Genomic DNA, 25,690 nt, shown 5'->3' with positions numbered 1-25,690 from the left:
TTCATCTGACCCTTTTACCTTAACCATCCATCTTATAATCGTACTTTTCAACCGGATCCAATAGAAAAATTCATGTGTTCTGAATCTCTTTCAAATCGATTCAGAAGGTGTTCATGTTTTTATACATAATTCAAGCAAAGCTTACGCCAATGGTGAATGATTATAAAATAACACCTTGAAACCTAACACGTGACAAATTTAAGCGTGTGTTAATGTCACTCTATAAAAAATAATATTGTGCAACCAGAGACACATATATTTTTATGTTTACATCTCACATCAGATATAACTAGGCCCTTTTTTGGAAAATCTGGGCCTTATTTTCTTTAGTCAAGCCCATTTCAAATATCTTAAATGGCCTACCATAATTCCCTCCAATTTTTCCCGCCAATAACCCTTGAAAATGGAAAATAAATCCAGAAAATTAAATTTAAAAAAATGAAAACAGCAATCGTCGGTTGCAGAAAGCAAAAATCAGAAGAAAATGGACAAGGCACCAGCAGCAACCGGCTGTTACAAGTGCGGCCGACCAGGCCACTGGTCACGTGACTGCCCTTCCTCCGCCCCTACCCCCAATTCCAATTCCAATCCTAATTCCAACCCTAACCCTAACCCCACAAATCTCAATTCCTCTTCTTATCCTTTCAAAAGCGGTACTGGTACTGGGATCGAAGGGAAGGCGAAGAAGGTGTCGGTTCCGAAGACTCGGCCGAAGCTGACGCCGGAGCTGCTTCTCTCAGACGATGGGCTCGGCTACGTCCTCCGCCACTTCCCTCGCGCCTTCAAGTATCGCGGCCGCGGACACGAGGTCTGGTATCTCACTTCCGCTCCTTGTTTCTTTTCCTTTGTGCAAGAAAACTCATAACTTTATGTTAATTTTTTGAGTAAATTAGTAAAAAGTAACTCTATAATTACAAGTTTTAGCTCAATTACAGAAGAAAATCCTTCAGTTATCCAGACGTGTTGCTTTAATTGATTCGTAATTGTGAAATTTCGTTGGTGTGCTTCTTCCATTACAAAGTCGGCATGGGTTTCTTTTCTAAATTATCGGGTTTGAAGCGTTTTTCTCTAAAGTGTGAGGTTACTGAGGGATTGTATGTAAAATGCCATTGTTTTTGTCAATTTTTGCAGGTTAGAGATTTGGGGAATCTAATTGGGATGTACACACAATGGCATTCGCGATTGCTACCATATTACTCGTTTGATCAGTTTGTTCATAAGGTCGAACAAGTTGCCGCCACCAGACGTGTGAAGGTACTGATGACATCTTACTCTTTATTTTCAATGTCTTTGGAGTCTGCCTCAAATTCTAATCCTTTTTCTGCCCAAATATTGAGCAGATGACTCTTAGGGATTTGAGAGAAAGAGTTGCAAGTGGAGGAGACCCGACAAAGTTGCGTGAAACAGCGGTCGAGGAAGGCGTTCCAAATGATCAAGAGGGTACTATGCTCTGCCATTTTTGCCTAATTGCTCTAATTTAGCATGTAATGAGATGTTTCAAGAAGTGAAATATCATTAAAGATTGAGGTATTAATTGGAAGGATTGAATGGTGCAGTTGCTCTAACTATTTAACAGAAGACCTGTCAAGAAGAGTTGGAAACGGGAAGAGGTTGAGTTTATAACACGATTAGGAATATGATGTTAGGATAATGGATTGGCTGCTGAGTGGAATATGAGTAATGTTGAGGGAGAAACAGAATTACACCGGACTACCTGAGACTAGAGGGCAAGAATAGTACTGATAAGTGGAAATCTACTTGTGCTGATTTTATGTTACTTTGTTTTTTTTTTAATAATTAAGTAGGGAGTTCTTATGTTCTCTATAAAATATCCTTATGAGAAGTTTTTGGATTTTGTCTGATATTTGAAGTACCTTTCTATTCATCATGGTATTTGAAATATTTGATTCGGAACAACCATTGCTCTCTATGCTTCCATTTTGAATTCTGATCTTGTTATTTTCCTGCAGAAACCTTGAACCCTGAGGGACCAAGTGATCACCAGGGAGGTTCGTCTTCAGGGAACCATGATGTGGATGATCTGCAGGAAGAGATGCTTCACGAAATCTACGAGAAAGCCACTCAGGTATGTGCTACTCGAAGTTTTCTTGGTTTTCAGATTAAAGCTCCATTTGTTGATAAGTAGAGAGCTTGATGTGCTTTGTTTTGCTAATTGTAGGAACCGTCTGAGACGTTCCATGGTGAGATGGTTGCTCCTAGTGCTGGTATACCTGCATCAGAAAGTTTCCAGAAACAAATAACCAATCAAGTCGAAAACAATGAAGGTAAGGAATCCAGTGAAAATCATATGACAGATGAACAGAAAGGGCGAATGGAAGCTAATAGATTGAAGGCACTTAAGAAAGCCGCAGCCCGCCGCCAATTGCAGGCAGCTTGAGTTTCCGTTTCTTTTCTATCTTGCTCTAATTTCTGTTTCAGGGTGTTTTGTTATGGATGTGGTTATAGGCATCATATTCTTTGTACGACGAAGTTTATAGCAGTTATGAGATTATTTCTAGTTATGCCTAAAAAATGAAAATAGTAATAGCAAAGACGGATTCACTGGATGTCACGTGACATTGAATTAAGATGCACAATTACAGGAAACTCATTTCTTATAAATCTTTTTCATGATATGACTTGATTTTGATTCTCTAACCTTTTGTTTTTATTAGTCTTTTCAAACCAATGTATTATTATAATTGTCCCTAATAAAAGCTGGATGCTAGTCACTGATTGCTTGTTTGAAGGAGATTCTCTCTTTCGGATCCTCCTAGATCTCCGCCAACATAGTCGGGTGTGTCCTCAGGCTAAGACCACCGGCAACCACCGTATTGATCCAGTCCACGCCAACTGGCATGACTTGTTGGGGCCCAAAATCAATCAGAAGAGATCCTTTTCGGATTTTTTCCACCAATGTCATCGGATCAAGTAATTCAGGTTTTTGACCACTTTATCTAATGACCTTGGTGAAAGAGATCCGGTTCTCAAAACCAATTAGCATTGAAATAACGTAATCAGCCCATCTCCAACTGATGGCTGGCCAGAGGGCTTGTTTTAGCCCTTTGGCCTTCTAAGATATTAATATTTTAATGAACAGTACATGATCATATTTGCTTTCGTCTCCAACCGAGGGCCAAAGGGCTAGAGGGCTTGTTTTAACCTTATCACAAAAAACCGTCTCCAACCAAAGGTCATAAGGCCAAACATAATTTATTATTTAAATTTAAAAACTATAACAACTTAAATTTAAAAACTAAAACTAAAATTTAAAAACTACAACTAAAATTTAAAAACTACAACTAAAATTTAAAAACGACAAATTAAATTTAAAAACTACAAATTATATTTGAAAACAATATTAACTTAAATTTAAAATTTTTGCGAGGAATCGTGAATGAATTGTTTAGGTATTGATAGGAAAAAAACATAGAATTTTTGAGAATTTTTGTGAATGAATGGTAACTGGCGTCAACTAGTCGTTGGATTCAAAATTCTTTTTAAGAATAACCGACAGAAATACATTTATATTAAATAATATAAATGTATTCTTGTCGGTTAACCGACATGATTAAGCAGTTTTCTGGCCAGCCCCGGGCTGGCTGCTTGCAGCTAGCCCTTCAACCCTTTCCAAGCAGCCAGCCCTTCAACCCTCTCCGATTTTGTGAGGCCCTTTCAGATTCCACAGCCCTCTGGCCTAGCCCTCGGTTGGAGACGGTTTTAGGGCTATTTTCGGCCCTTTGGCCCTCTAGACCCTTCAGTTGGAAATGGCTTAACGTGATCTCAATTACTTGTTCTAGCTTTCTGCGACGTGCACAATACTAATCTTTGTATGAGTAGTGAGGAAACAAACTTGCCTAGGGATGTTACCATGACCTACTAGACAAACTGAAATGCTGATAAGACTTTCTCCAACTGTGATTTTTTATAGGGGCAGATTGACTGCCCTCCTGTTTGGATGCCATTCTCATCCTCTCTTATTTGTGAGGTCACCTCCTGTTTGGATGCCATTCTCATCCTCTCTTATTTGTGAGGTCACGGTTAAGCCACGTCAACATTTTATATTCTTATTGTTTTTTGTCTTATTATCTTTATAAAAAAATTAATATAAAATGTTGACGTGTCTTACTCGTGACCGCACAAAATAGGAAGGGATGAAAAGGGCACCAAAACAGGAGGGCGGACAATCTGCCTCCTTTTTTATAAACTTTTTGAGAGATCATAATTTAACGTTCTTTTTCTTGCTAATGTTATAATATTATAAAAAAAAAATGAAATGATATAAAGTGTATGAAAAGTCTTATTTTTAAAAGTCTTCTTGACGTTTCTCCTGACGTTTCTCCTGAACAAATAACCGAAGTCATACGGAATATCATGTAACCTTTAGCATGGGTAAGTCCTTCGCAAATTGGCAATGAGGGAGAAAGGTGGCTGGTAGTTCACTAAGTTCAACCCCTCGTGGCCTAGCATGGACCATGAGAAGAAAACTTAAATATAATTTTAATGACGTCACCTATCTAATAAATAGTTATTACATGTTAAAAGAAATAAATCTCTCGTCTGGGAATTACTTATTATATGATTAATTGGCATCAAAACAGTATCTCGAGTGGTTGTGAAACTATATAATATGTAATTACTTATTCCGTGGTGTTAAATAATTAAATGCCTTCTCTTTTGCTTTCAATTCCTTCACCTATTTCCCGAGTTAAAAGACACAGACCATCTGTTGTCCTTGGTCAATAGTCTCCTCTCTCTCTCTCTCTCTCTCTCTCTCTCTCTCTGTCTTTTGGGATGGCCTTGGCATTACTATCCCATCAGACTATGCATGCAGAGTACAGAGAGACAAACATGGACATGGATGCTGCATTATTATTTAACATCCAGTCTTTGTTCCTTCATTGAACCGATTACCACTACATGTAGCTGCTGCTGCTGCCGGTGCCGGACTCGATCAGGTACCTTTAATTTCATGCTTAATTAATTTTCTTCTCGTTTATCCTATTTTTGTAATTATTTTTAAAATTTTTTGTCGACCCTTTTTTGTTGATAGATCTGTGCAGAAGGCACGTGTCATTCGTTTTCCAGATTTTGATGTATAACTTTCCTTTTCAAGTTTCAGCATTTATCTGGGTCGACTCAATCAACTCGTTCTGCCCAAGACAAACAAAGCCTTCCACAATTTCAATATTTTTTCATCTGCAGTTTTCGGACGCTTGTTAATTTCAGAGAGGGTGTAGCTACCTGTTGAGAGTCGATGAATTCGACGACTCGGGGGGGGTGAGTAAATTTTGGATCCCATTCCCTTTGAGGTTTCACCACTCTCTGGTAAAAAAGTTTGAGCCTTTGAGCCGCCCAATGCTTTTTATTTTATTTAATTGAATTTTATCGGGTTCAATAATGTTTGCAGATTAACAATATTCAAATCATGGAGAGGAGGACAGAGTTCTGAGCTTTCTTCACGTGAAGCTTACGCTGCAAAAAAATAACAATTACAGAGAAACGATGTCGAATTGCCAAGCCCCACTGTTTTGGTGTCTCCCCATTGATCAGTACGCAGAGCTCGCCAATGGGGCTTTTTGCACCTTAAATGCTCCTCCTCCGCAGCTCGGAGTAGAGTAGTTTAGAAGTGCTTTTCTCAGAAGCAGAAGTAGAAAACCATTTCTTTGGGTTCAAGCTGTCGAATCAATCAATGGTGCAGTTGCAGCAGCCGCAGCACAGTGATCGATTGAGTCAAAGAAAGCAGCTTCTGCTAATAATGCTATTGCTACATACATAGTAACATAGCTCACTCAAATTTGACGAGATGGTGTTAGATCTTGAAGATTTGGAAAGCGATAGGGCAGAGACTGAGAAAGGAAAGTGAACTCAAATAGTTCAAAATCTTTTCGTTTTTGAGATTCAAAAAAGTTCCATATACATACACACATTTCAGATTCTGATTTCCGAGTTGTGTTTTCTCAATCAGCAAAATCCAAGTTCAAATATTGCATTTTCAAGATGTTGGCGGTCTGAAAAATCGATCCAATCCGCAGATTTTCAAAAATGGTTTCTCAAAAAGGTGAAATCTTTTTCTTATTGCTGCCATTGCTGTTCTTGGTTTTTCTGGGTTCGGCAAAAGCAGGGGATGCGGATGCTCTGTTGACTCTGAAATCTACAATCGACCCTCAAAACACGCTGCCGTGGCGGCAGGGAAGCAACGTGTGCGAGTGGGAAGGCGTGAAGGAATGCCTGAGAGGGAGAGTTACGAAGCTTGTGCTGGAGTATTCGAACCTCACCGGAGTTCTGGATCCCAAGATCTTGAACCGGCTGGACCAGCTCCGAGTCCTCAGCTTCAAAGGCAACTCCCTCTCCGGCCAAATCCCCGATCTCTCCGGCCTCCTCAACCTCAAATCTCTATTCCTAAACGACAACAACTTCTCCGGCGTTTTCCCCTCTTCCATTTCCGACCTCCACCGCCTCAAAGTCGTCGTCCTCGCCGGAAACAAAATCTCCGGCGAAATCCCAATGTCGCTGCTCAGGCTCCGCCGCCTCTACGTCCTGTACTTGCAGGACAACAGGTTCACCGGTCCGATTCCGCCGCTCAACCAGACCTCCCTCCGGTTCTTCAACGTGTCGAATAACCAGCTATCCGGAGAAATTCCGGTAACCCCACCCTTGATTCTGTTTAATGCGTCGTCGTTTTCAGGGAACGTCGGAGTCTGCGGGGTGCAAATTGACAAACCGTGCGGGGGCATTATCGGGTTTCCGCCGTCGATCAGTCCCACCAGTCAACCGGGTCCAAAGTCAAAGTCCAAGCGCGGGAAACTGATTAAGATAATCGCAGGGAGCTTGGGCGGGTTCATGGTGGTCGTAATCTGCTTAGTCGTGCTGTGGATGGTTTGCCGGAGGAGTCGCGGCGGTGGTGGGGAGGTAAGCAGGAGCAAAGGCGGGGTTGTTGGGGGTGCTGAGCTGACAACAGGGAGAGGAGGGGGAGGATCAGGGGAGGGGCCCGCAGGTCCGCCCAGTGGCAGTGATGGTAATAATGGTGGGAAACAAGGGGGTTTTTCGTGGGAAGGTGAGGGGCTGGGGAGTTTGGTGTTCTGCGGAGCAGGGGATGAGCAGATGAGTTACAGCCTGGAGGATCTGCTGAAGGCGTCGGCGGAGACGCTGGGGAGGGGCACGTTGGGAAGTACGTACAAGGCGGTGATGGAATCCGGGTTTATCGTGACGGTGAAGCGGCTGAAGGACGCGAGGTACCCGAGGATGGAGGAGTTTAGGAGACACGTGGACTTGCTAGGGAAGCTGAGGCACCCACACTTGGTCCCACTGAGGGCCTACTTCCAGGCTAAGGAGGAACGCCTGCTCGTATACGATTATTTCCCCAATGGCAGCCTCTTTTCACTTATTCACGGTATGTCGGCCCTTTCATCTACTCCCCTTAATTACCTGCTTATTTATTTATTTTTTTCGTTTAATAATCACTGTGGTTGTGTTTAGCTTGTACCGTTGTATAAAATTTCTACGTAGATTGTATTTAGCATGGAGTCTGATAGTGACCCAATTACAAGAAAAATTTAAGCACAGTTGTCTGACCACGTTATTTATAAAACACTTTTTATAAAATCATAGGATTGTCCAACTACAACGGGCCTATCCAATGTGAAGTCGGAAAACCCTACCTAAATTTATCTCATTGGTTAAAGAATTCTCATGTTTATCTTGAGAGAACTTAGTGGGGAAGCCTATTATATCATTATTTTATCACTTGTTAAGATATCTTTTATCTTTTGAATCCAAGTATCAAGCTTTCTGACCAGACATATTTAGTGATGTAAACTTTCTAACTAATTAATCTTAGAGGTCATTGATTATTGATTTAATGGTGGGTCATGTTGGATTTGCCATATTGATGTAGTGAAATTATGATGGTGACACTATGATCTAATCAGTGTCGTGGGGTCACGTGCATATGTAGGCGCCTGTAGGGTCCCACCCCATGCAGGTTCCTGGGCTGGAAACCATGTTGCCCATCTTTATACAGGACATATTCATCAGCCTAAAAAATTTGGTGCTTGGGTTGTTCTCTGATGGAGGAAATTTGAACCCTTTCCATTCAAAGTATGGATCCCCACACATAAATCTAGAGACTGATTTTGGAAATGTCCTCTTAGATCTCATAGGATTTCATCACTCATGTGATCAATGATTTAGTGACTGAATTCCATGTACACTCTGTATATTTTGTAATGCATGTTCTTGCTGTGACTTCGAGATCGAGTGTTTTCCCGCATTTAAGTTTGAATATTTTACTTTGTAATTTAGATTGGATGAGAATAATGCTCGAATAATAAACGAGTATTGTGGTATTACTCGTGGTATTTACACATACAAGGGAGAGCCTTGACGCAACCATTAGGTAGGTTACTCCTTTGTGCTCTGAAGTCTACGGGTTCAAGTTGTGGAAAAAGTCTATCTGCAAAGCAAGGATAAAGCAGAGACCTTGTTGGCTTGGGATGGTGGTATTTACACATATACCAAAAAGAATTCTCAACGGACTTGTGGGATTGTGATTTGAAAGGAAAGTAACGTATCAGTAAGCATATGGGTAGTTTTTTCTTGGGTAAGCAAAATATTCTGAAAGTGCTGTTCTTTGGCATGCAAATTTTCTGAAAAGTTTTTTTTTCTTTTGTTCATGGGACTCGTGTGGCATGAGTCACAGTCAATCTCTCTTTATCTGTACATCATTCTCCAAGAAGTTTAGGTAAATAAAGACAAGATTAGATCAAATGTGTTCCCTGCATTTAGGCTTTTACAGGGTAATTTTACAGTAATTAATCGCAATCTTTGGAAGGGAGTTGGCTTGCTAATCAACGATTCAAATTTTGAGTGTGACCTCAGCTTGTTAGTGATGTCTCACTGGCTCAAATCCTTCGGTTTTCGTGTCTGCACGTTGCACATTTGACTATTTTTTTGGAGATATTCAACCGTGTAGCCAGAGATATATTTCATCTGTCTATGTCTATCTCTCTCGTCATATAACTGTGTGCGTTGTGCCTTTGCTATTCTAACTCATATCATTGTATGCTTGGCTTTTAGCTGGTTTTGGTAGCCTCTTCAAAGCTCATGTCTTTTCGTCAATAGCCAGTAATTTTGTATCAACAGAACACTTTTTTACCAGTTTCTGGATTTTCATAAAGCACCAAACTCTTATTCTTATGAAGGGTAGGAACCAGCACATTAACATTATTGATTTCAAGTCAAATTTGCGTATAATTTCATTGAATATTTTCAGAACTCACCGGAGTTTTTTTTTCCGTCCAGAAGTTACCGAACTAGTGAAATTGAGATTGATTAAACTTGTTGCAGTTTTCTTGAAAGTGTCATTAGTCGAATTCTAGTTGTGATATGTTCCAACTGATTTTACAGGTTCAAGAACTTCAGGAGGCGGTAAGCCGCTTCACTGGACGTCATGTCTTAAAATAGCTGAGGACTTGGCGAGTGGTGTTGTTTATATCCACCAGAACCCCGGCTTAACTCATGGAAACTTGAAATCCTCAAACGTCTTGTTAGGTTCCGATTTTGAATCCTGCTTGACGGATTATGGTCTCACATTATTCGGAGATCCTAATTCACTCGAAGAACCTAGCGCAACCACTCTATTTTATAGAGCACCAGAATGTCGCGACATCAGAAAACCATCAACCCAACCAGCTGATGTGTATAGCTTCGGCGTCCTCCTCTTGGAGCTCCTAACCGGAAAGACTCCCTTCCAAGACCTTGTCCAGGAACATGGTTCGGACATCCCTAGCTGGGTCCACTCAGTGCGCGAAGAAGAGACTGAGTCAGGGGATGACCCTGCCTCGGGCAATGAGGCATCAGAGGAGAAGCTGCAGGCACTTCTTAACATTGCAATGGCTTGTGTTTCGCTTTCACCGGAGAACCGACCGGCGATGAGAGATGTTCTAAGGATGATAAGGGATGCTAGGGCGGAGGGCCAAGTGTCTTCCAACAGCAGTGATCACTCGCCGGGGAGATGGTCGGATACCGTTCAGAGTCTGCCAAGGGAAGAACACTTGAGCATTTGATCGTGAGTGATTAGTAAAGTAATTAACGCGGCTTATTAAATTAATCATGTATTCTGATTCTTTAGGGATTGAACCGTGATTCTTGTACTACGCATTGTAGAGTGCAGCACTTTGTGTAAAGGTTTTGTGATTTAATTCTTGTTTATTGTTTCAGGTATTGAAGAAAGATTTACATGAAACGTGTTTATTACCAATGTCAAGTGATCAGAGAAAACATTTATTTAGTAAAAAAAAATGAAGATTTTCCTTTAACCAGTAGCTTATAGGGAATTTCAGTAATCCAATTTTAATTAAGATAATCTAATAAACAACTTGGATGACATATTCGATTCTAAATTGTTTAATAAAACTTCACTTAAAATTCCAATTCAATCTTAATAGAATCCAGCCACTTAGTAACAATATAGTAGTATTCTTCTTTATCTGTTAGTGAGAAGTATTAAGTTCGACTCTCGTTAAAAACAAATTTAAACCACATTATTACTAGTCTATCTTAACCTAATCCACAAGTAGTAGGGATTGCGTAAGACAAATTTAAACCATATTATTACTAGTCCATCTTAACCTAATCCAAAAGTAGTGGGGATTGCGCAAGGATTGAGAGTCTATAAAGTAGGTGGGCTAAATTGGATAGGCTCCTGAAATGGGCCTTTTGATTGGGCCTTGGGCTTGGCCCCTAGATACCCGCATTAATTAATAGGAAAACTAATGAAAATGGGTTGAAAACTTTGAGTTTTAATGATAAGGACAAAATAAAGGGTAAAGTGAATAGTAGTAGGTTTGACTTTTTAGTGTAAAAATGTGATTTTTCGTTAAAGTGAACAATACCATGGGTTTTTCGTTAAAACTCTCTTAATTAATGGATAAATATACAGAGATTCACATGTGGTAGCACAAAATTAAAAGGGAGGCAAATTAATCGGACCAACAAAAGAAAGTAGAAAGGGCAAAAAGGAAGAAAAAAGAGCATATAAATTAGATAGAGGATGTTTTGCATTAGGAAGAGGATCCTCTTCGGATCCACTTTATGGAGATCTTAGATATCTTTATATTTTAACCGTTCATCGTATATTGTACGATCAGTTTTTATCATATTCTATTTATGTTTAACTTTAAATAAAAAAAGTTAAATAATTTATGACCACACAATACACGATAAATGGCTAAGATGTTGGGATTCCCAGAATCCCCACAAAGTGGATCCGGATGGGATCCAATTCCTTTGCATTGTATGCCACGTGTGCATGGCAAAGCCACTTCATTTACTGCTGTAAACATTTAAACCCAATCGCCCATCGTTGTGCTTACCAATGCTTTCTTCCCGGAATTTGTTTTCAGTAGTTTAGCTAGTTAAGTAGTTTTTTTTTTTTTTTTGGTCAAATGATAGATTTTGTTAGATTAATTTCTAAAGGGATTTGAATCCACATTCACATGCAAGACTCAACATATTTCCACTTTTATGGTAAAAAACCACTTACAACTAACTAAGTAGTTCGATTCGTTAAAAAATTTCGACGACTTTTTAAAAAAAATTAAATATTCGCCATTTTATTTTTTGAACTACTAAATAATCATAACTGTTAAAAATTAAAAAATTTCAGTTTTCTTTCTAAAAATAATTGCTATAAATAACTTAATGTACATATATTGATTGAAAGTTTTAATCTAACCCGTTCAAACAGTCTTGTACAATAATTTTTTTATTTATTAAACAAACGATATAATTTACGGGGAGGGGGTGTGCTTATCCTCACAATAGGCTAGCAGTAATGTGATTCAAATTCGTGTTTGGAGAAAACCAAACTTAAGACCTTTCACTTACAACTAAAAATGAATACCACCACACCATAGTATTAAGCCCCAGTTTGGGGGTGAGGTGATTTTAAAAAAAGCTCCTATGAAAAAAAGCTGGGAGTGTTTTTGGTGTTTGGTAAACTAAAAAAAAAGGGCTTATTTTGGAAGCTGCTGTGAGAATAAGCTGAAATCAAAGGAAAAAGCTGAAGCTGCCATTTGTAGCTTTGGAAAACTGGTTTTTTTTCAAAGCACACAGAACTACAGTGCTCCTTTAATGAAAAGACCCACTATCAGACTGTTTTTTTTTTTTTTCCAAAAGCACTTTTACAAAAAAGTTTACCAAACACTCTGCTGATTTATTTCACAGCCGCTTATTCTCACAGCACAGCCGCTTATTCTCACAGCAGTTTTTTTTCAAAGCACAGCAATACCAAACCAGCCCTAAGTGGCTTGCACAAAATCTCTTCATTTTCAATTATGTCACTTCTAGAAGTAAATGATTTGTTACATAATAGTAAACAAAGTGCGCAAAAGTTGGTGAGAGCATTCAAATTTAAATAGGAACGGCGTACGTACATTCATGTTCCACTGCATGCGTGCTACAATATGTAACTTAAATTACTTGTACTAAATTACGTTATGTGGTAGTCCACTTGCTAGAAATATGGATGAAGAGGTCCCCGATTTCACATAAAAATAATGAATACGTGATGGATTGGGAAGGAAGTACCCACAAATCACAATTACACACAATAACCGAAAACATTATATATTTGATTAAGCGGTCTGTTATCCACACATCTTATTTTACTTCTCACACACTCTTTGATAATTTCTGTACGTTGATCTTCTTCAATTCATCTGATCCGACGGCCAAAAATTAAAAAGGTGCGTGGGAAGTAAAATGAGGTATGTAAATATCACATCCCTTGATTAATTCACTTAATTAGCACTTGGATCAATATGTTTGTTGTGTGTTACAAGAGATTTTTTAATGTGCCGACAATACAATTAGGTAGACAATGTAATAAATTAATAATACAATAGATATTGTTAAGAAGAATAAATTTTTAAATCAAATGATGTGCAACTAATAAAAAAATAAGCACATTAATAATTTAACTATCAACATCCACATAATTTAGTTTAGAAGTTTGATCTCCCTAGCATTATCTTAATACAATTCGGTGAAAACTTAAAAAAATAAAATCTATAACCAATTATATTATGACACTTGATATATATAAAGTCGTATTTCCGATATACTAAAATTTTTCTTAAATTGCGAAATATTTATATTTTTTAATTTATTGAAGTACCTTTCTATGTTAAAAAATTTAAGTTTGACTTTCAAAAGATTAAACCAAGACCAATAGAGCATAGGAAATGTTATGGGAACCAAATTTCTAAATTAAATTTGCAAATCAAATGATATATCATCAATACTAAATAAACACGTTAATCAATCCTTAACTAATAATTCAATTATCAACCTATCATGTATATGATCGCGTATTTGATAAATTACCAATATATGTGTGTGTTTGGAGAGAGACTCATCGGAGAGAGAGAAAGCGAGAGCGATCTGGCGATACACTTGCTAATTGCTATGCCCAGTCAGCCAGTAAGGAGCTGTAGGAGGCAGTCTTCTCCTCTCATCTCTCCCTTCTGACGCTAACATCTTCAAATTTCAACCTCAGAAGAGAGGCAGATACAGAGAGAGGTTTCCGACGGCGATCAGCGGTGAGCTGCTCTGTTGATAACTTGTTCTAAGTTAGAGGCGGCAAACATTGAGGAATATTGATCGAGGAGGAGCAGGAGGACGACGACGACGACGTTCTCTCTGGTATGCTATGATTAATTTCTCTGAGAAATCAATGGAGAGAGATTTTGAGAGGGAGGAGCAGACCGGACAGGTACTCTTCTTCTAGATTATACACTTTCATTTACTTAAATTTTGTCATATAGAACTGGTAATTTGTAATGACTCAGTGTTTACGTTAGTACGTGGAGCTTATTCTGCTGCGACTTCAATCTCAGTTTACAGATATATCGTTGAATTTTTCCTCTGCTTTAATTTTCAAATTGTTTTCATTTATTACCAATTTTCTTTAAATTACAGATACAATTAAGATGAACTGATAATCTCCATGTTTTATTTTTTATTTTTTTTAATTTGTTAGTTTTCATGTTCTCTCTGCTTCTTTCATAATCAAGTTGTTGTACTCCAATATTTTGCATGAAAAATAACAATTTGAAGTTAATCTAAGTCCTCCTTTCTTCTAATGTGGTGTGTCATAATTGAAATTCGAAATTGTTCATTCTCTTCATATCATCTAACGAGATTCCTAGAAATACTAATTACTAATTTGATTTAGAGATGGTTTAAGCCTCCGTGTGAGTTTGAACAAATTGACCGTTTAAGCATCCATATTGAAGTGACAAATTATATATTGTCACTTTGTGCATTTGCTGCTGTACATCATACTCTATATATATAGCTCTTGGATGTCTGTATGTTATTTGAAAATTTGAATATCGAGTAAAACTTAAAAGACAAAACTATGCTAACTAGCAAACAGTATCTCAATGTTTGTAATTAAATTTGTTATTAGCATATAATCTGTAATTAATTAGGTTTATTTACAATCCCCACCTTCCTGGTTCCTGCAATGAAGGAATCTGCACCATACAGGTAACTATAGCTGTCCAAGTAAAGAAACAAATTGTAAATATACATATATTTATATAGAGGTAGATATCAATTATTGAAGCCATAAGGCTCCACTTCCACCATGCTAACAGACAAACCTCCGTTCATCTCACAGATTCAATAGTTGTTGGTAATTTTACCACTGTGCTTAACTCGTCCAATCATTGTAATTTTACCACCGTGAACTCTCTGCCACCTTTTAACGTTAATTCTCATGCCAACAACATGAGGGGACAGAGAGTCCCACTATGAAAAAGTCGCCGTAGCAATTTTCTTGGGATATTTTAGGTGCATGTGGTTCCACGATTGCCTATTTGTAGTATTAATTTCAAAAGAATAATATTTAAGCTTAGTTAGCGTGACTAATTTTTGTATGGTTTTTCTTGCCTCGGTTTCGTCGCATCACATGGGAATGGTCCAAGAATTAGTTTTCTGTCAACTTGTTTAATTTGTTTGACCTAATTAGGGCAGGTTTATCTGGTACTGGCTATAGCGTATATGGTATGGGAAGAATATAAATAATGAATGTCACTCTTCTGACATTAGATAGCTCACTACTACTACTTTAGGGTTTGTCCGTTGTTTTTCAGGGGATTTGATCCTGAGCTTATGGAGAGGATCCTTCTAACTAAGACATATGGACTGTTGGATAAAATCCAACGGTTACAAACAGGAAGGTCCCTTTAAAGTTATAATAATTATAACCGTTAGATATTCATCCAACGGCCCACGTGTCTTGGTCAGGAGGATCCTCTCCTTAAGCTAAGGAGAGGATCCAAATCCTTTTTCAGGTACTTGTAGTCCTTGGAGGCCAAATGCTACATCTTTCCAAACTGTCAGTCGACAACAAAAGAAAATATGAAATTACAGTCTAGATAAATAATTGATAAACAATGTTTTACTGAACTGTTGGATTTTATTAGATTTGAGTTTTTAATCCTGTTTACTGAAGCCTTTTATTCGTGTATAGAAAACCAGGGTTGCAGATGGCAGTTTAGACAGATGAAATCTTTTAAAACGCTCTATCAGTCATACTAGCATAAGTTTCCGAGCTCCAAGTTATTTAACTCAAATAATTAACGGCCCAAAACACTCTCACGTAGGTGATTCTGGTACCGTATTATGGGATTGTGAATGTCTGCTAGCTGTTAAACATTGTTATTGAAAAAAATTTGATCGATTGTATTGTAAGTAGGTCGCTGATGCTATCCCATAGTCACATTGTTTATGCATCCATCAATGTACTGATGTTGTTTATCGATTTTAATGTATAGACTGATACAACTGCTTCAGATAGAACTCACACCGTTGTGTTGGATATTGAGAGCCTTACACAACCCTCAGATAGAAGCTCCGGAAGCCCCAAAATGACAGTAAGTAGCTGTCTCTTTGTTATCAATCTTGAAAGTACTCCTCATGTCGATCTCGCAAACTTTGGTCATGCTTTTATTTTACGCTATATTTTCTTTAGGGAGCGCTCTCAAGAAAATGGTTTTATCGAGCAGAGCGATTGATGAATACTGACGAGGAAGACACGGATGAGCCACCAAAGAAACTTCTGGTGAAAGGTATAATTTACAGTCATCTAGCTAGCTTGCTATGAAGTCTCAGAAGACAATTTGCAATCTTATTGATAGGCGTTAACATTTAAAATATCGATCACCTTGGCATAGACTGCAGTTTGAACTGTATTAATTATGTGTTCCCCTTGATAGTGAACTCTCAGCTGGAACCGTTGAAGAAGTCACTGATCACCATAAAATCGTTTGGGTCAACCTCAACCGTGCTTACAGGCACGAATCGCTTTATGGCCATTAACCCTCGAAAGATCCTTTTCATATTTGCGACAGTGTAAGCCCTCTACCTTGTTCATTTCATATATACTCCTCTGAAACAAATACGAGTAAATATGAAAAGGATCTTATTTCGTGTTTATATAATATACTAGTGTGAATGTTATTATTCGTTGATACATGCTTTTGTGTGTGTTTGCTTCTTATTCTTGATCAGGTCCAGTATGGGTACATTAATCCTCATATACTTCACACTGGCCATTAATAGAACAATTTGACAAACCGTGGACGGAATGGAGCATAGCATAGCGTAGAACGGGCATATGATCGAATCGAGGAGGCACGTTCTCTCTCTCTCTCTCTCTCTCTATCCTGTCAATCTCCGATATTACCTTTCTTGGTAGCTGTGGTGCTGGGGATAACTACATTCATGAAGCATGATCCTCCATGCTGCAGTCTCAATCTTCGTCTACTAAGGGTTGATCCCTCGTCTCTTCTCTTCTCTCTCTGCCAATTGAGACCAAATACGTATCTCATTGTTGCTGTTGATCCAACGTTTTCAGCTCACCAACTCTTTCAGTTGGTGTCAGCGCAGCTACCTGATTGAGTTACGTACCATCTCATGCGGTTAATTTTTGTTCTGATTCTTGCTTCCCAAGCAACCCTGTTTTGTACATAATAAAATCTACTAGGAATTTACCAGAGTTTTTTGTATTCAAGGTTAACATGCATGTAAATTAATTCGGGTGTTTAAACCAATTCAAATAATTATTGATCGACGTTCATTTTTGTATCGATGTTAATTTTCGCTGAGGTCTTCCTCAATTTTTGTGTTCGATTCTAACTACATGTTCCCGCAAACCATTAGTTGACGTTCCATCGGCTATGTTGCTATGCCCGTTCCGACGCACTTTATCCGGGTGGATATTTGTGTAACCATATCAACTTTGTGGGTGTTTTGGTTGGATTTGTGGAGAATGACGTTAGCTGTTCATCGTTACGTGGTGTTCCGATATTGCTGTTTATGAGTTGTGTTTCATAATATTATTTTACAGAAACGCTATTGTTACAATGAATTAATTTCATGTAAGTTGTTTTAGAAGGGTAAGTGAAAACATTCCATTTATTATTGGCATTCTATACTTGAATCATTATGGAATTAAAAAAATAGATTGATGAATTAACAATTACAAAATAATTAGATTTAAGGTTGTGGATAAAGTTGTGATGATTAAGCCCGTTGGATTTTTGAGGTTTACATTTCCACCAATCAAATAAACAATTCCAAAATCAATTTAGTTTTGTGTTGCCCAGATTTTGTGCAAAAGGTTTTCATCTAAGTGGAAATAAAAGTCCAACATTATTATATTTTTCTTTTTATATCTAAAGTTAGAAGGTGTAAGAAAATGGTTTATTATGTTTATACAAATGCTACTTTAGTTTAAACTAATATAAAATAGTGAAGAAGATATAAATAATGGAGTTGCTAATTAATATTTAAAATATTAGTATCAGTGAGAATATTAATATGTAAATCTGTGGAATACAGATGGATATATCCTCATCGGTTGCATTCGATTGAAATAATGAAAATTTACTAAAAATATGAAAATTTTAAATGAAAGTTTAGAATGTCATATGATAGTTTGTCGATATTTAATTGGTATGTAAAAAATATCAACGAAATCTGTCAATTTTAATCAAAATTTAAGAATTTATACATATGAAATGAAATTTATTTTTTCTAATTTTCACGAAAATATCTAATGTATCGAAAAAATATCAAACACCGCCACCGATCAACATAACCGCGTCCACGTATGCGTAGTTGGAGTTGGATGTCTATTACCGTATACTTAAAAACCAATTAAAAGAAAAAAGTTGATGAAAAAAAGTGGTGCGAAAGGAAAGGTGGAGAGTCCACAATAATTGGCATCAAATGCTTATGGGGATTCGCACTGTTGCTGAATTCCGAGATCTACAACCATATATTAATTTATTCAACTTTACGAATTGAATAAATAAAAATAATTAAATAAAAAACATTAAAATTAAGAGAATTTTAACGAAAAGCTCCGGTACTGTTCACTTTAACGAAAAACCACATTTTTACACTAAAAAGTCAATCCTGATACTATTCACTTTACCCTTTATTTTGTCCTTATCATTAAAACTCAAAGTTTTCAAGCTCTTTTCATTAGTTTTCCTTAAAATTAAAGGCTTCAACTTTTTGTTGCCCCCCATTCTTCGGTTCCCCATTGGCTGAGAGCGCCAGGCCTCTGAGCTATCTTCTTTGTCTTTCTCTGTACAAAAAGGAGAAAACAAACAAACCAACCAGAAAATTAAATTAAATATTCCAAAAAAGCTTTTCGAAAAAAGGAAATAAATCAAAATAAAAAAGAAAAGAGAAAGTAGCAGAGAGCAGGAGAGAGAGAGAGAGAGGGAGCCATCACTGCTACTACTGCCCAGGAAAAAAAAAAGGAAAAAAAAAAATGAATAAAGAAAGGAAGGGAGGACCAATTAGGGGTCCGTCGGAAAGTTGAACCCCAAAAAGGTAACGCCCTCTCAAGCTTTTCTCTCTCTAAGCACCACACGTAGGTAGTACCCACTTGGTGCTCTCCTCTCAGTGCTTTCCATTATCTGCCATTTCGGAGCTACACGAAGCAAATGCTTTCAACATTTTTTCTGGGTTTTTGTTACTATTGGGTGCTCAGCTTTTTCTTCTTCTTCTCCTCCTCCTTCCCCATCTTTGGGGATTTTCTGTTGCTTCAGGAGCTTTCGAGGGTCTGAAAATTTGAGGGGTTTTTCTATTTGGGGATTTTGTTCGAGTTTTGGGGATTTGGGTATTGCCGTTGGAGATTAAAGTTGCTATTTTTTGCTGAAATTTGAAGACTTTTGTCACCAGTTATGGCGGTTTGTTGCAGCTTAATTGGGGTAGCTGCAATCGTCGTTGAGCCGTGGAATCTAAGGTTTTGAACTTGATGAGCCGAGAGTTTTGATGATTGAGCAGCCCCAAATCAGTGGTTTCTGGTAACGAGAAGGAAAGCGTTGGCTTTACGCGACATGGGATTTCAATTCCTTCAAAAGTATCGTGCGTTGGTTTGGATTGCGTAGTTGATTTGTGTGCTCCCCCGGCTGGGATTTAGTAGCAGAAATTGCAAGGAAATGGCGATGCAGTCGAACACAGGGTTTCACCGTGACGAAGCTTTTGGCTACGGTTTGAACCGACACGCGATATCGTTTCAGTCCGGGGCCATAAACAGCAGTTCGGAGATGATTCCGATGGGGAATTACTTTGGTACGGACGGGGGCATGATGTTTTCGTCGCATTCGGGCATAGTTAACAACAATCCTGTAATTAGTCAGGCTGGGAGTTCATCTGGTTCTCTGCTTCTCGATTCGGTCCCTGGGCTCAAGCATGACACAGGTTTGGCTGTTGAGTGGTCTGTGGAGGAACAGTACAAATTGGAGGAGGGCCTTGGCAAGTAGGTCATTCGGAATCTTATCTCTTGTTAAATTCGTTATCGTTCATATGTGTTTGTGTTTAAGTGCCACAGTTATGTATAATTGCCTATTAGTTTGATATTCGTGTTGCTAAACTACGTTTAGTAACGATTCATTGGATGTTGTGACGAAGCTTCTGATGTGATTAAACTTTGTTGTTGATGGAGTCTCGTAATGTTTGCACTCTGTCTAACTGTAGCAAACTGCAAATCTTCATTCTAATACAGGCATAACATATATTTCTTTGGACTTAAAACCATCAGCTTCTTAAACCATTACTTTATGTCTATGGCCTCCCCCCCATCGTGCTCCAAAACTGTAATTGGTATGGTTATGATCTAAGTAGCCTTATTGTTTCACATATCCGCTTGCTATGATGGGAATTGAATTTCTTTCACTTTACTGTCTGTTGCCTAGTTGTTGTCCTACTATGGTGGTTTCATTTACTGTGTTTTGAGTTTAACATTTTTGAGCCATTTATTTTCCAAATGTAGATATGCCAATGAACCAAGTATTATGAGGTACATAAAGATCGCGGCAATGTTACGTGATAAAACTGTGCGTGATGTTGCTTTGAGGTGTAGGTGGATGACTGTAAGCTCTTCACCTATTGATGTATTTTTAGTTTTGTTCATTACTCTAGATTTGTTCCTTAGATTTTTTGGTTGAGTTGGAACTACTTTTGAAATGTTTTGCAGAGAAAGCGTAGGAAATCTGAAGAACATAGTATGGGAAAGAAGGGGAACATTAGGAAGGTATATTTCTGAAGTTTATGCGAACTGTCTGACATTGGTTTTGGCTTGAACTTTTCATTTTTGTATCATGAAGATTCATTCAGTTCAAGGCTCTTACTGGAAATAATAATAATAATAATGTCTTGACTCCTTACCCTGAGTTTAAACAATAATGTATATTCTAACTGCAGTTATTGTTAGACATGAAAACTTAAGATCCCTTGATGTATCGGTGACTTTTGCTGTCCTAAGCTGTAACACAGTGAATGGGATTTTTGTTTTAGTTAATTGAACCAATGAATGTCTTTAGGATCTTATGTTGATTGAAGAACCAGTATTCTAAAGATCATGCTTCTTCAGGATAAACTGGTGGAGTCGTCTTCAAAGACAAACATACATTCAGCTCCACCACTGGACATGGCTGCATATTCTCTTATGGGGCACCATATGGACCAGAATGAGCGTTTGCAGTATGAAGGTTCGAGAAATACCTTGTTTCTTCTCTCATTATTGTTTTCATCTAAATCTTATAGTTCCTATTTGCGCACATCTTTCTCTCAGTCAATATATGTCTGTATATCGTTATTTCCTCCCATTGCCTTTCAAGAATCCACCATACACATTTCATTCTATTTTCTTTCTTGCTATATTGTTCCTTGTTCCCGTCTTGAAGTTGTGCACATGTATTATATTTCATTTGATAGTTTCATTGACGTAATTGTTCTTTGGTTAATATCAGGATTAAGTGGCACAGCCAAGCATCTATTGGAGCAAAATGCTCAAGCTTTCAGTCAAATTACATCTAATCTTTCTTCATACAAGGTCAGTGCCTCCTGCCATCATAGTTCATGTTGATTATTGCACATCTAATTTGCATGCCATGTTGTTCCACACGCTATGGTTGAAGTCATATGTCAGAAGCGAAAAGGGAATATGCCTTTTCTTGTTATGTTACTTTATGCAACCGATGCATTATGCGGCAGCATTGCTGCTTGATAGTCTTCTTCTGGAATTTTACTTTTCCAATTGATCAGCATATATTGATGAATGAAATAATCCACTACATTGATCTACTCAGTTATGTTAAGCTGACCTTTTTTGCTGTTGACACAGTATAATCCAATACGCTATATACACGTGTTATCGCTAAACGACGACACTGCCTACCCCTAGCATCTCTCTTTTCTGAGTTTTAATTTGCCGGCATAATTTTTATCTACATTTCTGATGACCATATAATATCATTAACATATGAATCATGTGTTTTTTGCTTAAAAGTTTGTTTCTTTCATAAACAGTTACAGGAAAACATTGACCTCTTCTACCGCACGAGGAACAATATAACTGCCATCCTTAATGAGTAGGTGCTTGGTTTCAATGTATATTACAAATAATGCCGATTTGGTAAACTTTGACGAATGCTTTTTCATTTTTTTGCAGCATGAGAGCTATGCCTGGCATAATGAGCCAAATGCCACCACTGCCACCCATTGACGAGGATCTTGCTAATAGTATCTTGCGTAATGCGACTTAGGTAAGTTCATGTGAAATGACTCATATATTCTTGGCGAGTTGGTGTGCAAGACACGGGCACTTGTGAAGGCGGGAGGGGTTGGAAAGTGTTTTCCAAATTGTTGTATAGCTGGATGAATGTGTACTCTTTATTTACGCCTTTCGTAACTATTAATTCTAGACTATTTCAGCCTGTAATCTAATACAAATTTGATGAAAGTACTAGCTGTCATTTCTGCATTTCTTCACTTAGAATTGTCCTCTATTTATTTTTCAACAGCATCTGATTACTTGCATATAAATAGTAAAAGTACTCTGAGGAGCAATCGCCAAGTTTCCCCTTCCCAAACGCCTACTCCGAGTTTAATTTTGTGTCCAGGCTTTCTCTGGGCTCATCGCTTGATGCCAATGAGCCGAATATGTATACTTTTTCACCTACGGAGTTGATTTTTTATTTGTAATGACCAATTCAAGCAGACAGATCAAGTTCATGAATCCTGATGGACTGCCTCGTTGTCTGAGGCGCAAAGCGAACGAGTTGGGAAGCAGAGTTGGAAATCTCCGACGAGGCCTACTCAGACCCGCCTGAATTTGGCATTTGATCTTACTTCTCCATCCCTGGCTGGCTTCATTTGATCTTACTTCCATTTGTGCAGGAAATAAACGATATAGATGTAGTTTGAGCTCCCAGTACTTATTGTTTCACTCTTATAAACTCAACTAGTAATTGTTAATTGTACCACATCGCTTTTGTTTGGTACCCCGGTTTGATTTGTTGGTTTGCTCATTTTTCCTTTGATGATATGCTTTTTAAGTTCAGTACTGTGAGGAACCCTACTGGTTTTCTATGCCGGAATGTTACGGTGAATACATATCTAAATAGCAACGGGGTTGCGCTGTTTGAAACCGAAAAAACGAGACCTGACTCGAGGATCAAGCTATTTCTTTAGAGATGACATGAAATTTGTGTACAGATAATATACAGATCAGTGTTTGTAACCATCGACCGTATTATTTTTAAGGCGCAAGAGCCATCACCTCCTGTAAAATGACAGCAGCCTCATTGTATCGATCTTGGGTCAGCGCCAGGCTTCGAATTTTCACTGCCTGATCCAACTGGAAAACAAATACATAAACAACCAACATACTGTCACGTGAAAAAGCTAAACCGTACAAAAATGCGCAATTGGTTTGAGATACCGCACAATAACATCCCCGCATGTGTTTAGGGAGGTCTAAACGCAGTTGCATACCGGTGGTTAAGTTAATTACCTCTTCAATGGAGCAAAACAGTTTGTTGGCAAGTTCAGTGAGAGCTCTCTTCTGGTCCCTTGGTGAACGAGAGATCATCTGATTAAGATCACAGTACAAGAACGTCGATTTGAGGCGGAGATCCCTCCCCATCAACTCCCACGAGTGATCGTCATTCGTCAGATCGTTCCCGATTGACAGTAAATCGAAAGCACACTTCTTAATCCTGCAAGCACTTCCCTTTAATTGCATGTCCACCATTTTAGCATGCCCTACACAATACAAATTATGGCATCAAGTAGAATAAATAAGAGCAAGGTTTTCCTCATGTCACAAGAAAAGCATACGCCTCAATTGAAAGTTGAAGCCTTTGTGCTTAAGAAAAGCAAAAGGGGAAGTGATCCCACAATTTTTTTTTCACCAAACTTTAGATTGAATAAATCAAAAGAGAATCAAAGTACATAAATAACGGTCGAAAGTTCAGAAAGAGGAAACGAGAGTGTGAAAATTACTCCCCAAACCAAACGGTGCGACTGTGCCAAAACGATGACTTGTCTTAAAAGCACTTTTGATCACAGCACAAAAACTTTCTGGGAAAAAAAAAAGTGATTCTTTTACTACAATGGTAAAACTACATTCAAAATCATCAGATACTAAAATTATTATTAATAATCGAATAAAAAAGGTTCAAATTCGTTTTGTTGAAAGCACTTTTGAGCTAAACCAGCTGCTGGAAATTCATTAGTTTGAACTCGGAAGCTCTCATAGAATTGCATCATGCAATTTCGAAATTTTCGAAGGAAAAAATAATGTTGGAAAATAATAACATACATATGTAAAATAAATCAACCCCTCATCCCAGAGTATCATAAATCATACATAATTCGAAGCACAAAACCCAGAAAAATAACGAATTAAACATACAAAATTCAAAGCAACAGAGAATTAATAATAAATGAAAATTAAAATATAAAAGAAACAAATTAAATTAGGGAAAAAAAGAGGAAGAAGAAGGAGAGGAGAGAGAGTTACCTGAACGGTGTTCGTGAAAACGAGGATGTCATATGTTGTTTACCTCCTGTAGTCTGTACTGCTTCAACAGAGAGAGGCGCATAAATAATATTAATTTAATAAAACTACTTTTTGAGGCAAGAAATTAAAACTAAAAAGTTTGTTTTGGTCGTGCAAAAATATTTATATATAAAATGTATATTTTAAGAAATAAAAGGGGGGGACTGCGGTGGTGTTGGGTTTTGTGGTAAATATCTTTTTCTTTTAAAAATAGAGTTTCGGATTAAATAATTAAAATTAAAATTGACAAAAATATTTATTGAAAAATTAAATCAATGGCAACCCGTCAACTTCTCTTTCTCTCACACAATTCCATCAAGCAATTTCGAAATTTTCGAAGGAAAAGTATGAAGTTGTCCAATGTGATATGAAGGCATTCGTCAACAACCATCTTCAAATATTGTACAAGCTAGCACTACAATTTAGCGATACTTTCATCAATGTCTGAAAATTTGAACTTGCCTTTGATGATCAACATAATCAAATAAATTGGGTGAGCAAGAACAGATTGTTGTTAGAGAATAAAAAATAGCATAAGGCCAAATGCATTTCTCTCGTCTTCTTCTTTGAATTAATAAAAGACTTAATTATCTAATTAGGGTTGGACCTTAAATTAAAGTTTTTTTTTTTTGAACAAACGATGTTATCTACACTAAGGGGGTGAGGGGATAAGCTAAGCCTCACAGTGAGCTAGCATTAATGTGATTAAAATTCGTCTTTGGCGAAAATCGAACTTAAAACCTCTCACTTATAAGTGAAGGGTTAGACCTTAAATTAAAGTTAGAACTCAAAGAGTGGCTTTAGCTCAAATTCCTTGTTAAAGCTAGACCTTAAATTTACAGTATTTGAAACCAAACTGTTAGAAAATTGTCATATATACTTGAGTTTTTAAAATTCGGGGTAACATGGTAAAAACAAGCTGGAACTTGCATTAAGCGAACCCAATAGGCCCGGTTGTTATTAGGCGCCTAAACTTGAAGCCCAAACCACTCCATTATAATTTGGGCCCATTTAAAATTTTTCTCTAAATGTGTTTTATGACTCACAGTTTCGGATTTAACAACAATACTTACACCTATTTAAAACAATGATTATCTTGATAATCATTGATGATTGTATCAAATACTCATATTTACATAAATTATTTTTTATCGTCAAATAGTGATTGTATTAAATATATGTAAGTTTTGTAGTTAGTCGTCACAGGTTTTTGCAAAAATTTAAATACTAAATTTTTTTTGCGAGATAATT

General features: G+C 37.6%; 4 protein-coding genes and 1 long non-coding RNA gene across 8 annotated transcripts; 4 read left to right on the top strand and 1 right to left on the bottom strand.

The window, feature by feature from the left end:
* Window positions 1-431: 431 nt before the first annotated feature.
* On the top strand, window positions 432-2,636 carry LOC103403431 (chromosome segregation in meiosis protein 3-like). The gene is made up of 5 exons (XM_008342271.4): window positions 432-808; window positions 1,132-1,254; window positions 1,341-1,440; window positions 1,971-2,086; window positions 2,180-2,636. Exons 1-5 carry the CDS (start codon window positions 485-487, stop codon window positions 2,396-2,398), a joined length of 882 nt encoding a protein of 293 aa, XP_008340493.1. The 5' UTR covers window positions 432-484; the 3' UTR covers window positions 2,399-2,636.
* A 2,058-nt stretch (window positions 2,637-4,694) lies between these two features.
* LOC103403430 (inactive leucine-rich repeat receptor-like serine/threonine-protein kinase At1g60630) lies at window positions 4,695-10,261 on the top strand. Of its 4 annotated transcripts, none has more exons than XM_008342270.4 (4): window positions 4,695-4,958; window positions 5,123-5,280; window positions 5,411-7,393; window positions 9,409-10,261. In XM_008342270.4, the coding sequence occupies exons 3-4, from the start codon at window positions 6,046-6,048 to the stop codon at window positions 10,065-10,067; spliced, it is 2,007 nt and encodes a 668-aa protein (XP_008340492.2). In that variant the 5' UTR covers window positions 4,695-4,958; window positions 5,123-5,280; window positions 5,411-6,045; the 3' UTR covers window positions 10,068-10,261. The 4 variants fall into 4 exon arrangements, with proteins under 4 accessions (XP_008340492.2, XP_008340491.2, XP_070671739.1 ...); XM_008342269.4 differs by having other exon boundaries at window positions 4,729-4,958; window positions 5,117-5,280; XM_070815638.1 differs by having other exon boundaries at window positions 4,745-4,958; window positions 5,117-5,328.
* Window positions 10,262-13,391: 3,130 nt separating this feature from the next.
* Window positions 13,392-17,164, top strand: LOC103403429 (uncharacterized). The gene is made up of 5 exons (XM_008342268.4): window positions 13,392-13,777; window positions 15,849-15,947; window positions 16,046-16,142; window positions 16,290-16,425; window positions 16,585-17,164. The coding sequence occupies exons 1-5, from the start codon at window positions 13,715-13,717 to the stop codon at window positions 16,643-16,645; spliced, it is 456 nt and encodes a 151-aa protein (XP_008340490.1). The 5' UTR covers window positions 13,392-13,714; the 3' UTR covers window positions 16,646-17,164.
* A 1,619-nt stretch (window positions 17,165-18,783) lies between these two features.
* LOC103403428 (uncharacterized) lies at window positions 18,784-22,357 on the top strand. The gene is made up of 8 exons (XM_008342267.4): window positions 18,784-18,921; window positions 19,292-19,852; window positions 20,366-20,465; window positions 20,570-20,626; window positions 20,966-21,083; window positions 21,345-21,427; window positions 21,904-21,965; window positions 22,046-22,357. Exons 2-8 carry the CDS (start codon window positions 19,533-19,535, stop codon window positions 22,137-22,139), a joined length of 834 nt encoding a protein of 277 aa, XP_008340489.1. The 5' UTR covers window positions 18,784-18,921; window positions 19,292-19,532; the 3' UTR covers window positions 22,140-22,357.
* A 686-nt stretch (window positions 22,358-23,043) lies between these two features.
* On the bottom strand, window positions 23,044-24,555 carry LOC103403427 (uncharacterized). Its single transcript, XR_011577290.1, has 3 exons — window positions 24,401-24,555; window positions 23,390-23,640; window positions 23,044-23,233 (listed from the first exon to the last, which is right to left on the bottom strand). It is a non-coding gene; the product is annotated as an uncharacterized lncRNA (long non-coding RNA).
* Between the last annotated feature and the right edge of the window lie 1,135 nt (window positions 24,556-25,690).

This window comes from Malus domestica, chromosome 16, assembly GCF_042453785.1.
Source record: "Malus domestica chromosome 16, GDT2T_hap1".
NCBI classification, from domain to species: Eukaryota; Viridiplantae; Streptophyta; class Magnoliopsida; order Rosales; family Rosaceae; genus Malus; species Malus domestica.
The sequence above is the reverse complement of the archived record's forward strand: the minus strand, read 5'-3'. Positions and strand labels throughout refer to the sequence as shown.